This window comes from Cuculus canorus, chromosome 1 (assembly GCF_017976375.1).
Source record: "Cuculus canorus isolate bCucCan1 chromosome 1, bCucCan1.pri, whole genome shotgun sequence".
Classification (NCBI taxonomy): Eukaryota; Metazoa; Chordata; class Aves; order Cuculiformes; family Cuculidae; genus Cuculus; species Cuculus canorus.
The window spans coordinates 78,889,728-78,906,827 of NC_071401.1; the positions used below are offsets into that span (position 1 = coordinate 78,889,728).

General features: G+C 39.6%; 1 protein-coding gene across 9 annotated transcripts in view; it reads left to right on the forward strand.

The window, feature by feature from the left end:
* GLRA2 (glycine receptor alpha 2) overlaps positions 1-17,100 on the forward strand; it is a 131,485-nt gene that overhangs the window by 99,721 nt on the left and 14,664 nt on the right. For 5 of the 9 annotated variants that reach the window (XM_054056573.1, XM_054056569.1, XM_054056570.1 and 2 more), the window contains 3 exons: positions 1,802-1,951; positions 3,812-3,931; positions 4,299-4,322. In XM_054056573.1, the coding sequence (XP_053912548.1) occupies positions 1,802-1,951; positions 3,812-3,931; positions 4,299-4,322 (294 nt within the window). The remainder of the gene's footprint in view (positions 1-1,801; positions 1,952-3,811; positions 3,932-4,298; positions 4,323-17,100) is intronic. The other 4 variants (XM_054056571.1, XM_054056572.1, XM_009555964.2 and 1 more) reach the window with 2 other exon arrangements.

Below are 17,100 nucleotides of genomic sequence, written 5' to 3' on the forward strand. Positions count from 1 at the left end.
TGTGTTCCCGTGATACAGTCTGAATAACAGTAGTTGGGCCCTCTTAAATGTTCTTTTCAGTGTTCAGGATTGGCAGAAGAGAGCTCTTTTTGCCATGCTTTAAATTCCTGTTCCTCTACTCATGTTGTTAACTGGAGCACGTAGCGCAGTATATTCCATTTGACATCAACAAAAACTGTTCTACAGAGTTTGAAAAGTGATGCTATTCAAGCATATAGCAAACAGAAGCAAAATCTACTTCAACAGGTTTGCTTCCCTTTGTCATGAAATAGCAGCCATGATCATAAGAGCAAGGTCGTTTTGAAGAGTGTCTGTAAAGGGTAGAGGCAGAGTGTTCCAAGGTGGAAATTGGATCCTCTAAACATTGCAGTGTTAGATGCACTGCACACCCTTCTCTCTTTTCGGACCACTGTATGTTTTGACTGCATTGAAATGTTTGGTCTGCAGGGTACTATTCAGACATTTAATACTTTTGATTATAATTTTTCAGAGTTTATGTACAATCCATTTTGCTTACCTTGATTAAGTTGCACAGTGCCATTTGTCTTAACCTTGCATATCTGAGACGTCTCCAGAGGACTGGCTAGGCTGATGCTGGAGATTTGTTCTCTGCTGGGTTAGCAAATGGAGGCTAGGTACCTAATGTGGCAGTATGTGGTGCTTTTATTCAGACAACTGAGTAAACCTCCATGTGTCTATGCTTAGACAGTGGTTCTAAGCTCCGTTTTATGGGCACAAAGATGAAGAAACATTATTTGGCTGTTGTTCATCTCACCTTAGAGAAGAGATCTAAAACAGTTAGATACACTGCATCCTAGAAATGCCTGTTCTTCTTCATTCCTTGATTTATTTACATCAAAAGAGCTTAGGCAACTAGCTCACATGTAGACATTAAAAGTCAGGTGATTTTCATTCCACCCTGGATGTAATACCTGATAAACAAAAGAGGCAACCTGCTGTTGCCTAATCATAAGATCTTTGCTTAAAACCTGCAAGACAAGGAAAGGCGGAGAACAAATAGAGCTATGGAGGACAACGTACACTTGATATGCATAGTGTATGCCTTGTTAATTGGCAATTGTTTGGCCCACTATGTGGGTAATATGATAAAAATGTTATGACCTTGCAGTGCTTTAATGTATCTGATTTTAATATGGACCAGTGAATTCAAATCAGAATAGGCTTTTACTAGAATAGAGGCATCTGGTATTTGGGCATTTGTGGGAGATAATATCAATGAAGATTTATTTTTCTTATAGAGCTGCTGGATAAAGGTCAAGCAACTAGGATCAAATATTTAATAACATGTATATTAATGCAATCATATCAATCAATAGGAGACAGTACCCTGAGTTTACTTTGAGGTTATGGATACCAGACATAGCTAATTAATCAATATGGTAATTGTTTATAGAAGATGAAAAGGGTCATAACTATACACTTCCTGGAGTTATTTTTCAGTAGGTATGGTATATTGTCCTGTATTCATATTCTTTCTGATAAGCTGTCTTTGTGACTATAAGAACACATGTATTTTGTTAGACTAACTCTGATCCTTTTCCTAAAGGCAGTAGCTCATAATCTGTGTGTTCTTTGTGAATATGCATTCTCATTAATAGCTCGGTTATTTATTTGTTATAAGCCAATGAGCTAACAAGCCAAAATACAAAACAAGGAACACCTCACCTCATTGAACAACTGAAACTCATGCTGTGCAGTAATGTGTTTGTTTTTTCTCGTCAACATCTTGAGTTTATGAAGAAGCTTGAAATATAACATGCTGTGTCCTATTTCTTTCTAGGTCTCCTATGTAAAAGCTATCGACATCTGGATGGCCGTGTGCCTTCTCTTTGTCTTTGCTGCATTACTGGAATATGCAGCAGTCAACTTTGTTTCACGGCAGCACAAGGAATTTCTGAGGCTTCGAAGAAGGCAAAGAAGACAAAACAAGGTACAGCTGCTCTTTACTTGGGGTGACTGAGTCTGCCCTGACAGCACACTGATGTGCAGCTTGATTTCTCACTTCCAGCCCTTGTGGGAGAGTCTCATTCTAAAGTTTCCTTTTGAAATATTTACTCATTGATAAAGAGCTGATAACTGGACACTGGATTTATTTGCAGTTCATGAACTTATTGAGAAATGTCAACAGATTGATCACTGATTCCAAGAATTTTGTTCTCTGCTTGCAATTGCTAAGGCAACTGCACCTTTACTTGTGAAATTATATTTTCTTCAAATCCCCCAATATTATGTTGCTATGTGGCACCCAACAATAGATAAGGAATAGTTGAAAGCAATGTCATAGAGAGGATACCAATATTGTTTCCTTGACATCACTCAGACATGCTGAGATCAGCACACGTTTGAGACCTGTCTTTTCTAGTGCCAGCCTAGCTAAAAAAAGGGTGATAAAAAGGATAGCCCCTTGCAGAGCGACTGGCAGTTCTATCCTCACTTATAAACCACGAGCGATTGGCGTCTTTCCCACCTGAAGCCAGTAAACATGGACAATTTTAAAAAAAGGAGAAGGATTAGGAAAACTTCCTCTCTCTGTTCTACTATTCCACAGTTTATTACTGATGCTAACTTCAAATTCTTAACAAAGGGCCTACTAGCCACATCATTTTATACTAGTGGTTGAAATGTAGAAGGGAGGCTTGTTTTTAATCTAGATATCACTCTAGAAACATTTTTAGGAAGTCTGTCCACCTTTTCTAATTTTTAATTTAGTAAGTGGAAAGACAAGAATACACATTAAATTCAATTTTAGTTAGTTTATGATAACTCCCGCAGATATTAAGGCTTCATCCTTTCTGTATCTATGTCACTAGCTTTCAGTATCAGTAGAAACATTTAGGTTTACGTTGTACATACGCATTTGCTAGGTGAAGTAAATATTTGCCTGAGCTGTGTGAGTGCTTCAAGCCACAACTAATGGTTTCCTTTGCAAGAAGGATGACAACAATGGCACAGGGCATTTGTGTTTTGACAGGTCTGTCTAATAAATGGTCTGCAATGAACATAATATTTGATGCGTGCTCTGGGAAGCAGTCCAGTGCTGTTCTCTGGTTTAATATTATCGTCAGGTGAACAGGGATTCCCATTAAGATTAGATTACAGGAGAGAGCAGAAATTCTTGCCCATATGCAGGCACACATGCCAGATGTAATGCCACTGGAAGCATTTGTTTCCAAAACCAGCATGGCAGTAGCAGAAACTACTGCACTGTGTCTATAATTTCAGTTTTGAGTACAATGTCTTGTGTAGAGATGAGCAAGTAGGAATGGTAAGTAACGTGATCCAGTGGCATCACTCAAAAATTATCAGGTTTTGGTCCATGGAAGTGGTTATTCATCTCTTGTGGGTATGATTATTCTGGTGGCTATTAAAAGGAAGTTGTTTAGAACCAAATCACCAGAAGACTTGTGTTTAGGCTAAGCCACTGGATACAGGGATTCTTGGGTGATGCCCTAATTAAAGACAAGGAAATACTCTGCTAGAATAAGAGACACCTGTCAATTTGCACAGGCTTTTCTTTTTTTTCCATGAATTTGGCTGCATGAATTTTGGAAATAGGCAATAATGTTTCTAAGGCCATCTCTTTAGGAGGTCTTTTCTGCGTCTTTTACTTGAGCTTTTCTCTCACAATTTTCTCATTTGATTTTGTTTTGAAAGTGATTCACACTGTTTTGCATGAAGGTCTTCTCTAACTGAGCCATTCTTCTCTTTGCGTGTTGTGTATGTGTGTCGTGTTACCTCTGTGCTATTCTCATTCTTGCTGCTGCTATCTATGCTGACACTCTGGGGACAGGCACAGACTATGACTGTTGGGAATGAAAGCATCGAGTCCGTGAGGCGCATGAATGGCTTGCGGAGCAAAGAGTCATCAGCTTACGGGACAGTGAATCAGATCGGCAATTCAAGTTTGAGGGTAAAACTGTAGTGAGAAAGAGAAAGCAAGAGAGAGTTTTAGTATGTGCAATGATGTCATAAATCAGCAAAATGGATGATTTTGATGGCATCACTGGTAGTCTCTTGTATTCTCTTTGCTAAATGTTCCCACAAAATACACAGTACTGTCCCCAGCATGAACAGCAGTTTCATGTTGTACTATCTCATGACCCATCCTTGTGCTTGCTTTTTTCCATCGTTGGCTTGTGCCATCCCTATTCCAAACCTCGCAAGGAAAGTGCATGTATATTTGGTAGCCTGATCCTTTACAAATATAGGGTGAATGGGGGGACAGGAGCGTAGGAAATGCCTTGAGATGGTAAATCCCACATTATGTTATCTTTCAGATGAGCACAGTGCAACAAAATTTGGTATGTATAATGCAATGCATTTTTATTCGTATGATATTTATTCCTGAATTGTCATCCTGCAGTGTTCCTCATCGTGATGTCCTGAGCCCTGCTTAGTGGAGTATGAATAGCTTTGAGTAAAATAATATATTTCATTTGTTTCTTCGTGTTTGCTTGGAGAAAAGCCATGGGGTTGAAATCTTTTGCACAGCATAATGTGTAGCAGAACAGAAGCAATATGATAGTAGCTGATAGATCCAGATTATGGGTGAGTTTGGGAGGTAATAAAATCAGTGATGGGGACAGAAATGAGCTTAGTGTGCAGCTCACTGCTTGGTACCAGTGGCTGAGAAATGAAATGTATTCATTTAAATAAAATGGAACCAGGATTTAAATCTTTCAGGACCTGATTTCCTGGAACAACGACATTGCCTGAGCAGCTTTTGAGCTGTAATGGCCCTCTGACTTTGATCAAGCTCTGTGAAGTTATGTTATTATAAGATGCAGATGATTTCAGTGGATTTTGTACACAGTAAAGGGTATTAGTCGCTTTCAAAACCAAAGCAAATACCACGGTTCACAATACACAGCAAAATTAGGATAGAAGGTTTGCAATACAATAAGCTGTTCGCTTTCGGAGCTACAATATCAAGCAGCAGAAGAGAGCCTTCATTTGTGGATGCTTTCTGTTGTAGAAATAGAAATAATCATATTTACAAGTGTATAAATCTGAATATAAATGAAAAAAGTCAGTCCCTCTAGAAGATATGACCAAAATTACTATTCTGCTACTGGAAAGCTGATGTCATACAACTACACAACTAATCCAAGCAAGCACATAGTGTTGCATGTCTTATCAGTCACAAAGTGCTGTAGTTCAGCTAAGGTTCATGTAAGGCCAGGTCATCCTCTCTCTAAGGAAAGCTTGCAGAAACCTCTCTTCTACTTTTGAGTATTGTCTATTACACATAGAGCCAGGGTAGTACAAAGAGGTACCGTGTCACTGCAGTACTTTTGCTGCAAAGCCTTAAGAGCTGGAACTGCACTGACGTTGATTCCCCCTGGAGAATTCCCACCACAGAAGTGATGTGCACTTGAGAGTTGAACAGAAGAGACATACCAAGACGAAAGTTTCTGGAGCAATGCTACCACAGCTGTAGTTCAGTACTTTTCTGCTCAAGAGAAGGAGGTTTCTGTGCAGAGGAGAACATAACAACATAGCCTGTGGTGCAACAAGAAGTCTCATAAGCAGGGAGCTTGACTTGCTGAGGTATTGCTCACCGAACCAAGGTTTTATGGTGAATGCAAATCTAAAAGTCAAAATCAAGACTAGAGAGGAAAAGAGATGTTTTAATATTTATATTGCATCATTCAGTACTAACCTGGGGAGAGGAAAATATATGTGCTAAATCGTACCTGACCAAGATTCCTGGACCCAGCAGCTAGATCTACAAAACAAGAAAAATACTGTTCTGTTTTGTAAGCCAATATCTCTGCCACTGCTTCTGTTATTGCTTCTGCTAAGTTTTGTGCTTCTTAGCGCTGCAACCCTCAGAACATTGCATGAAAGCACACAACACTTTAAGGGACCATCAGATCTCTTAAGCCAAAGATAACACTGATTAATGTTTCTCTAGGAAAGTTTGGGTTATGTCATTGGTGGTCCAGAAGTTGTATTTACAGCTGAACCATTGACCTGTCATTGCATTAGAAAAGATTGCACTATGAGGATCTGTTGCCATCTTCCATATAGACTAAACCCCTATATCCTCAGGTAATCAATGCTTAAACCTCTCTGCCTTCCACACACAGTTTCTGTTGGAGGAAGCATTCAATGCTTCTCCTAAATATTTGTGTAATCTTCCTACTCTCAGTGAAATACACCCATCAATAGCAATACTTCAATGCTGAAAGGAATGGCTGCCTGTTTATTGTGTATCATCACACGATTTTTTGCATAGAGAGTGTACAGGCTGCAGGAGTCGTAAGTGTGGTGGTACTGAGCCTCTGATACAGTTTCATTAAAATCTCAATTTGTGTAGTGCCAGACCATCTGAAAGAAAATAACTTCTTTTTAAAATATGATTTGTTTATTTTTCAAAATTATGGGTTTACGGGGAAGCAGAAGAACTGTTTGTACAGGTTCAGTCATCCCTTTTTGTAAACAATAATTATTATGTTATATGATCAGTAGTCAAGATGAGTCACAGTACACTAGTATTCATACCATCTTCTCAGAGACGACTTCATAAATTACGTGTGCCAGTTAACACTGTGACCAAGAAGAGGGGTTAAATTTGGGACTGTTAGTGTTAAAAGCAATACTTAATAGCTTGAATGAAAAGCTGTGCAGCCGGAGGCTGTGGCAGACTTTAATCCCATGTGCAAGGCACACAGAGCAATACAAATAACAATGCTGCAGCCAAGGGGGTTCGCATGCATGCAGATTAGCAAAGGGAGGCACAAATGGTGTTTTCAAATGAAAGAGCTGGGACTGAGACTAAGTGAGTACAGCAGCAAAGGACAACTCAAGTAAGCAAATACGGCAGCACCCAGTCGAGTGGTTCAGAGAACTGCTGGTCTCTGGATGGAGCTGTCAGTGATGAGGCGGGTAGCCTAAGTGCCCAAACAAAATCACCGAGGCTACTGAGGTAGTACAGTATTTCCATGTTTAGCATGTAGAAGAGGTATGTATTGAGTAACAGTGATTTTCAGAAGCCACCTCTGCCATTTTAATCATATTGAAATTCCTCTGTCAGACCCCCCAAACAATTTCATGAGATTTTCTAGACTTGCCCCTTGGAAAAATCCCAGTGCCTTCAGGTTGACTTTGCTTTTAAAATGCTTGGTACCACTGTCCCCGGTGGCATCTTTTGCCCACTGGCATCCGTGTGCACTGCACTTGGCAAGATGACGTGCACGCTTCACGTTATGTAAGGTGCCGCATCATGTGAATAATGGAAGTGCTCAAGGAAAGCCCTTTATGCTTAGCTATTTTTGGTCCTCACTGAGTGAGCTCTAGCACGGAGTTTCATTGTGAAAAATAGGAAGCTGGATCTGAATGGCTTTATCACTCTCTCTTGCACCTCGTTTACTTAACAGATTAAAGAGCACGTAGCTTTAGCTGTAGATAAACACCCTCAAGGTATTGTGGTTACTTTTATTTCTCCAGGGCAATTGCATTAGCACTTTAATATAGCTGCACAGAAAAAATATCCAGTAGAAGATAAATACACCAAAATGATCATTTAGGTTAGAATTATAGTCCCACACGTGACTACACAGAGCCAGTTAAATAGTAGACACAATACATTTCAACATGTTGCCATGTCACCTTGTGAATTCATCTAAATGTCATTGTCTGTCTTTTTATTGTGAGCATGAATAGGTTAGGCATGGCCTTAGTTAAAATTAGCCAAAGTATCTTTATTGTTCATTAAATAGACTTACTACAGTGTGTTTAAACATTTAAACAGAAGTATCATTTCAAACAGGAAAAACATCTGGATATAAATCTTTAGTCTAGTTATAGGGCACAAGTCTGAAGAGAGATGAGAGTCCCCAAAGAAAGAGTAACATGTAGGAAAAGAAGCCTTTCAACCATCGAGGTGGTATCCAATCATTGGAACAAAAGTCTAGTAAAATAATTCTGTCCAGGTGGACAGACTGAGCTTACTGGAAATGCAGATTTTTCATTGAAAATCAAGCACACACAAAGAAACAATGGAAGAAAAAAAATGGTTTTTAGAAGAGACAGTTCACAAATGTTATGAAAAGTGAGATCGATGCTCATCCCTTCATTATTGGAGGAGGGAAGGTAAAAACCTCAAAACAAATGTCCATGTTTCATGCATTTTACAGCCTCAGACACAATAAGATGATAGACTGCATGGGGTGGATTTTTCACCCCAAACCAAGAAACAGAAGAGAATAAGGATTGTTGCATTTCAAGGGAGAAAATTTTGAAAACCAAATAAAAATTTGGGTACATTAAATGTTTGGTAATCAAAGGCAGACTGATTTATGGAACATGTAATACCAGTTCCTGAGAAAGATCTCCAAATATCACATCTCAAACATCTAAGCATTAGTTAAAGCTGATAGAGTACAAGTGCACAAACTGAAGTAGTGAAATCCAGAATAGAAGTAAAGCCTGGAGAACAAAATCAGAAGAATAAATAATTTCTGAAAAAAATAACAAAAAAAAAAAACCTAAACCAAAACCCAAAAAACTTCAACAAACAAACCTGCTCAAAAATGAAAGATAGGTTAAACATGCCTAGTCGAGAGGTGGTGGAGATCAGAGAAATAAAGAACTGATGGGGAGTTGGTATGGCTGCAGAATGGTCGTTCTTTACATCTTCTGAAATGATCAGAGCAGTGCAACATAGAGTACTCTGTGGAAGCAGGGGACAGATAATAAGCCCGCAGGGGCCAGGCATGATACCAAAGCACCAAGTAAAATATAGCAGAGTGCAATGACACATGTTGGCCAGCTGGCAAATATTTGGCAAATTACTCCTTAATGTTAAATAAAGTATGAACAGGATATAAGCATTATAAAACTAGGTTTAAAGGAGATACAGAACAGTAATATTACAATATTTCAGATCTGGGATGACAAAATGACTGTATGCTGCACCATCTGTGACAGGTAGGACTGGAAGAGCCAGGAGTACTTGGTAAAGATGTTTTGTTTGCTCAGTAGTGTTACTTTGCTTTATAAACTCTGAGTCCTCTCTTGTAGCTAACCTGCATGCAGTGGCTGAAAGGATCAGCTCTGAACTGATAAACCTTGGTGACTGAAGTTTGCACTTCACTTGAGTGAGTTTGTCATGGTAGTTCCTTATGAACAGCAGGAAACATGCCAGAAATGAACTCTCCAGTTTTCCAGCTCATGAAAGATACTGTCCAGCTGGGTGCAAATATCTCATTTTTTATTACACCTAGCAGAGAGTGCAAACTGGAAATAGGGCACAGGAAGCTAGAAAGAGCCAAGAAACAGTGTTCTTATTTTTGATGCTTTAAAGCAACAAGAAATAGTTTTTCAAGGGTGACCTGCCACAGACACAAGCTTTTGTTTTCCAGATTATTTTCACAGAATCATAGAATCATTTGGTTGGAAAAGACCTTGGAGATCATCAACTCCAAGCCTGTTTGCTGCATGTGTTCTTGTCCACCTTATTTCATGGGGAAAAAAGCCAGTCAAATACATAGAATCATAGAATCACTAGGTTGGAAAGGACCCACCAGATCATTGAGTCTAACCATTCCTAACACTCCCTAAACCATGCCACTAAGCACTTCATCCACCTCTTCCTTAAACACCTCCAGGGAAGGTGACTCCACCTCCTCCCTGGGCAGCCTGTGCCAGTGCCTGATGACTCTTTCCGTGAATTTTTTTTTTCTCTGATATCCAGCCTGAACCTCCCCTGGCGGAGCTTGAGGCCATTCCCCCTTGTCCTGTTCCCTGTCACTTGGGAGAAGAGGCCAGCTCCCTCCTCTCCACAACCTCCTTTCAGGTAGCTGTAGAGAGTAAGAAGGTCTCCCCTCAGCCTCCTCTTCTCCAGGCTAAACAACCCCAGCTCTCTCAGCCGCTCCTCGTAAGACTTGTTCTCCAGCCCCCTCACCAGCTTCGTTGCTCTTCTCTGGACACGCTCCAGAGCCTCAACATCCTTCTTGTGGTGAGGGGCCCAGAACTGAACACAGTACTCAAGGTGCGGTCTCACCAGTGCCGAGTACTTAGGGAGAATCACCTCCCTGAACCTGCTGGTCACACCGTTTCTGATACGTTTCATGATAATTAAAAAAAAAGAAGAAGAAAAAAAGAAGAAAGGGGACTTCAGGAGGAGGATACTTAACCTAAACTGCCCCTACTCATGACTCCAGAAAGAGAGACAAAGCCATCGTGGTCCTAAGATTTAGACTTAGGCTGCACAAAGGGTCAAGGAAACAACTTTACCCCTGTCACAGTTTAGTTGCTTCCTTTGTTCTTTCCCTGTAGGTAGCCTATCTTTACATTTTCCCTGCCCAGAGTCAGGACTCGCTAAGCCCTCATTTCAGGATTTCTCACTGCAGTGATGGTGAGGTCCTGTTTGCAATGTGGGGTGAAGATGACCAGGAGGAGAACAGTTTGTGATCCCGCGTTGCCAGGGGTCCATCACAATGCTTCATCTCAGTTCTGAGTTCTTTCTCAAGCTTCATTTTCAACAGCAGAGTATTTCAGCATGAATAAATATAAATTACTACTTCTGCAAGAGAATGAAAGGGTCACAGTTAGAGCCAAGCATAATGCAGGCTGAGAATACAGCCCTACCTTAGCTGTATATTTCTACCCTGACTTGCAACTGTGCTCGCTCTGCACATCTCCAGAGCATAGTACACCAGTTGTATCAAATTACATGGTAAATTGGTGAGATGGGCAAGTGTTCAGTAGGATCCATGCAATGCATATTTACATCTGACCCAATTAATCCCATTCTCCACAGGGGTTATAAGCTGCTATTTGAATGTAATTAATTGTGAAGTATTCTGTAATGATGTTGTCCAAATGACATTGTGCAAAACCAAATTGTATTAACTAGGCTGTTGAAACCTCATGCTGTCTCAAGGTCTGAAAAACTTCATGGGTTCCAGTAAAATACAGTTTTTACAGTACTTTTAAAGAAATTGTATTGAAGCCATTTATTTCTCCTATTTCTCCTTTCTATTTTTTTTTTTTTTTGCCAAGGGACAACAAACATTGTTTAGTCATTTCTATTCAAGTCAGTAGTCGTTGCTTATGGTGAATTATGCTTATGCTGATTAGTCAGACCCTGATTCTGACACATTTAGTTTGATTTAATGATTTACGCATTTATTTTATTTGATCCACTGTTAAAACAAGATACTATTTAATTCATTTTTTGATAGCCCTGAGAGGAGCAGGGAGTTGTACTTGATGATCTTTATGGGTCCCTTCCAACTTGACATTTCCCATGATTCTATATCCATACTTGAGTATTTCTTTTCCTTGATTTGATTTGTTTCTTTTTTTTTCTTTTTAATACTGAACTGTCTTGCACAAAAGAAGCAATTGGCAAACTGAGAGCAGATGTGAGAGGTAGGGAAGGAGATTTGCTTTGCTACAACATGAAGAAGGGGCTACACATAGTTAGAATGGAAGGAATTTGAAACATCAAAGCTACGTGTATTCTGAGTGCTTGTTGCTGAGTCTTCCTGGAGTCCTCATAAAGACCCATTTCAAGTTGGGAGCATCAAAAAACTCCTTGTCAAGCCCAGCCACAGGTCACTAAAAATTTACCCACTTCTATTCTTGTGACTGGACTCTCCCCATGGCATTTCAGAACTGGCACAGCCTTGGATCTTCCCAGACACTTACTTCTTTACTACAGCAGGATCAATGTCAAGAAGGAGTTACTACTGGAAAGCTCAGTTTTCCAGTGGCTGGTGAAATGTATCTGGCATGCCGAGTGTGCCAGAGTGTTTTTAGCTTTGGGATAAACAGATTGGAAAGGTCAGAAAAGGCTACTGTGGTTGCCTAAACACATGCAGGAACAGAAGTCCAGAATCCTAGATGTGAATTCCTGCATCAATCCTGTAGCTTCTCTCTGAACGATAGCTTAGCACTTTGAACGATTTAACTTCTAACTTGCACATGTAATTTCTTACACAAATACTGTGCATGCATTGGTCCACACTTATATAATCCACTTGCATAAGTGCAAGATATTTTACTAAGGTGCCACAGTTTTAATCTCTCTGTGATATCATGACGAGACTCCTAGGAGACATTATGCCTTTGTTTTCATGCCTCAACACACCCTCTTCAAGAGTTTCTCCATGTAGTTTTCTGAGATAACTCTGCTAGTCATCTGGAAGTGCTCTACCTGTGACTGACTTATTGATTTTCTATTAAGCCTTCCCAAGCTTTCTGGTGGTACACACTTTCCTTCGATGTTCTGTAATCCTCATCCGTCAAAAGAAAAACTAAGAATGAAGATCACAAACTCTGTTTATTACAGATTATCTGAGTTTCGGGAATGTGGGTTCTTCCATGCGATTCTAGGAAAGCCAGTTGTGCATTTCCTCTTCAGGATGCAGTGTTACAGGCACTTGCTTGCAGAAACACTTATTCTCTAGCACAAACTTTCTGAGAAATTGATCTCTGTGTAGCCTATTAGCTTATGCTATCTTTCTCTTTCAGTTCCATGAGGTCTGTCTTTTGTAATACGGCTTGTTTCTATTTTCGAATTGACAGGAAAGTGCTGTATAACAGACATTTATTCAAGCAGCTGAAGTGTTTTACCACATTCACAGTCTTCAGGTTTTGCAAAGAACTGTGTAGAACTAGACACTAAGTCTCTTCATTTGCCCCATCTGCAGAGTTTTCTTCTTGTAGGTTTTTTTCTGTGCTGAGCACGGTAGGCAAGGGAAATTATAGCAGGTGTGGTGCCCCTGCAGGCTGGTGAGATAAAGAGAACTTGTGCAACACAAAATGCTCTTTTAGAGCCCTTGAAGATGTCTGGAAGATGTACAAGATGTACAAGGTCCTAATACTCTTTTTTTTTTTTTTTTTTTCACCATTACGTGCGTAGGTTAATGCGTTAAGATGTATTTGTCTGGTTGCATGTGTTTCATTCCATGTGCAGCATAGGTGCTTATATAAAGTACTTAGTCCTAATTTAGAAAGTTTGGTGACTCTGTCACTGTCATGGGACTTCCCATGCAAAATTTGAGGAACATTTTGTGTTTGCAGATTGACACCAATGAGTAGATACTCATGTCTTTTGAGAATCATTTTGTTCTCTTGTTCAACACTTTTCCAGCCCTACCAACAGACTATACAGGTATTTCTTATAACCTTCCAGTGGTTCTTGCAGAAGACAAGTACCTTTCTTGCAAGTTTTGCAAGTTCTCACCCCATTCTTTACAGAGGAGCAGTGGCATATTACTCAGCTATTCAACTGCAGTTCCCTTGTTAGACCATAATGTCATCTAATCTTCCATCAGACAGGTCTCTCCTTGGGTATTTGCACATGTATATGTGTGTGTGTCTAAGATGAAAAAGCAGGGGAGGCGTAAGATATTTTAAGTATTATTCTCCCTGCATTAACTTTACACTGTTTATTCTGCAGAGGTCACTGGATTTCTTTTGTGACTATCTACCTAGTAATTGCCAGTTTCTTCCAGGCTCTAATATGATGGCATGTCCTGCCATGCCTGGGATTCAACTTTTCTGAATTTATTAGCTCTAGCTCTCTCTCTGACCCTTTTGTGCTTGGGTATCATGCTTCTCACTCCAGGTAGTCTCATCAATATTTCTAGTAATGATTTCCCTAGCAAAACTAGAGAGGATTAGTTCTTTCTTGATTTATCTGCTACCTTCAAAAGTATTGTTCTATATAGTTTTTTTAAATTACTTTTCAACCCTTTCCTACCAAGTGTGAGCTTAATTGTTCTTCCTACACAGTTTGCAAATTTGTTTTTTGACTTTTCAGCCTAGTCAGTGTGTTCTTCATGTAGCATTTGTTTTCAACTTAACCTTTCTACCTAGCAGTAGTCAAATTTATCAGCACTGACTCCATAAAACTGTATTTCTAACAGAAATAATTAGAAAAAAATTAGAAATTTTAGAAATTAGAAAAATTAGAGATTTTTTTTTAGAAAAGTTTGTAAAGAATTGGTTTAGTAATGCCTACAGAAAGGTATAATATTGGTATAGATTCTCATTTCCAGGTTTATATCTTTTGCAAAATGAACTTCTCATGTTTTTAAGTTAAGCATGCTGCATTATAGACAGAAAAAGCAAAGGGACTTGGTGGCAACATTTCTTCTGGTCATTATACAAACTTAGAAGTTAAATACCCAATGTAGCTTTCAAACTCGTGGGGCGGCTGTTCAGCAATTGGCTGAATCTCTTTGCTGTGGGGAGTTCCATCTAGAGAAGGTAAACCACAAGAAGGCTGTCCTGTGTTAAGCCAGGGCTCTCCTGGCACGGGAAGCTCTCTGACAGCAGTAAATCCTCAATGCATCCTCCTGGGCTCCAGGACTTTGCAGCTCAAGGACTTTCTAAGCCAGTGTTGGTGGTTTTGTGATGAGTAGCCTTTACTATTTATGGATGGAGCAGTCAGTTCAATGTCATTATTTATGAATTATTAAAACACTTTTCCTAAACTTGGTATAAATTGTTCATATCTCCTCAGCACTTGTGAGGCTAGCAGTGCATACGGGCAATGGAGCTGCCAGGAGTGCACATTGGGAGTGAAAAGGGTGTTGGAAAGGAAGGAAGATCGTGTGTGAGGTTAATCAAGAAACAGAAATAGCCAAAGCTATGTATTAGATGACAGCAAGCAGAATGACTAATGATTTTACAAATTGTGATGCATATTCACTGGGTTCCACCAGTATTTGTCATGAACAAAGTAATACTGGATTCACTGACTGTGCCTGCAAGGAGAGCAGGGTTGAAAGAGAAAGGAGAAGAGCTAGTTATGCTAGTTTTATTTCCTGAACTAAGGTATTTCTATTTCTACAATTACTTGAACAAGAGCAAGAGCAAATTAAGCATATTTAAGGATGAAGCATAAACAGCTTCATGCTGCCATTTCCAATTTCTCAGGTGGTGGCTGGGGGTCCTTACTTCATGCAAGCAAAGAAGCAAAAACAATGGAGGAGAGCAAGATTATTTGCTCACATAATTAAAAAAATATATCGTGAAGTACTAAGTCAGTGCTGCTGTTCCACATCTTCACCATTCACATCAACTTAGATCTTACATAAAAGCAATTGATTAGTTAGCTGTCTCTGTTCTTTCCTTAAATGTTTTTGAGCACTGCCATTTTGTTTCTTATTTTGGAGATGCCCTAGATTTGTCAGTTCATTTGTCAGTTCTGTATTTTTTTATAATGGGTTGATCTTTTGTTATTCTGCCTTTATTGTCACCTGTGCTGGTTATTCATGTGGTGGAGATACAAACCGTACTTTTTCATAGGGACCAAGCAGGCATGTGAAGAAAGAGTGACAGAGAGAAAGTAGCATTTTGCAGGCACAGAAAAATGTCTTGCTTCTGAGCTGTAAATAGGGATTTTTTTCAAGTTTGCACTGAGAATGTTTTTCCCCAAATAACACGACTGCTCTTTTAAGATGCTCTGATGCTTTATGCTGCTGTTCTTCTATTACTTCTAGATACTAGGGATGCCTGTTTGTGTTGTCTGTCTTTTATTTGCTCTTTGATGTTTGTTCTCTTTCCCTTGTGGCTTATCTTATGTTATTTTGTTGTAAAAATAATCTATTTGAATTTAACTTTTTGGCATCAGTGAAGACTGATGATTTTGTCACCCTTCTTTGTTCTGTTACCACTTTTTCCTCTGTTTGGTGAGTTACCTTGTGGGTATTTGCGGTCGAATAATAGACTTACATCATGACCAGATTATTTTCATCAAACCCTGTGTTTCAACCTAACAGCTGTTATTCCTATAATATTTTTGAACATGAGGCTAATAGATGGCTTTATTGCATGTGGCATCTCAGGCAGTCTTACTTCTTTTTTTTTTTCCTGTCACTACTATATGTTCCTTACTACCTAATGGGATTTTCTTGAGTCTGTCAAATGTTTACCTCCTTCAGGTAAACAAGAACCTAGTACTCCTGCAGTAAGGTGTTATACATCAGAGGGGAGATAGAAAGGTATTTTGGGGGGCATACCACGCTTTATGTGCGCTGTGGGCTGCCTTAGCCGGAGACGCCTGCACTCTCAAAGTGCGCTCTCAAAGGCTTGTACCCTGGGAGTACAAGTCCTTCCCTCTCGCCTTCCATATCAAAGTGAAGATGTCTTAGGAATTGGTACCAAATTCCTGTCAATCTGGGAATGTTTTCTGCTGGCAGCTTTCAAAGCTTTGAAGCAGAGAGGCTTAGACTTTAGCCTCTTTGCATGTTTAAAGCATTACAATATAGAGAAAGCTATTTGGCCTGGACAGTTATTGATTTCTGTTCTGTTCTTCAAACTACAAACAGAATGATAGGATGGAACAGGACCAGGAGAGCCCTTGAGAGCCAGCTGGCAGAGCCGGCACCAGGCAGTATGCTGGGAGATTTACAGTTTCTGAAAATATTAATCAGTGCTCTTAAACATTTTCTTCTCTAATGTGCCCAATATATCAGGAGGAAATTTAAAGAGAGATTTGTGAGGGATTGTACTTCAGGGAGACTGTTAGTTGAATTATATCTTTGTGGATACGCTGACCCACAGTTCAGTATTTCTGAATTACACCCTGTAATTCTCCTTGACTTGCAAGTACTCCTGAAATAAAGGTCAGTAAAAAAAGTCTCTGACAATTATTTACCATACTGGACAGGAATAGCGATAGACTCTTTCTATCCTAAGGCTTTTTGGTTCCCCTTCCTTCTTCAGCAGCACAGGTTACTGCTGCAGATAATGCTCCTGAAATACAGCTATACAAGTTTGAATTGTGTAATTCTTGCCAATCTCCTCCTGATCTGTCTGCTTTCAGAGTCTGTGCTGTCATCCTTCCTTAGCACTGAGAACGGCCCTTCACCCTATAGCCCGTTTTAGAGGCTACTCCTAATTTTAACTTTTGTCTGAACCGAGGAAACAATTTTTTCAACACTTAGATGAGAAGCCAGGACTAATCCAATACTTATTTTGACAGTCATATAAAACATAAATGCATGATGCAGTCTAAAAACAACCTGCCTGAGCAATTAGCTCAGTAATCAGACATTTGGAAAACAGTGGCAGAAGAGCAGAACTAGGGATTAAGATGTACAAAGATTGTCT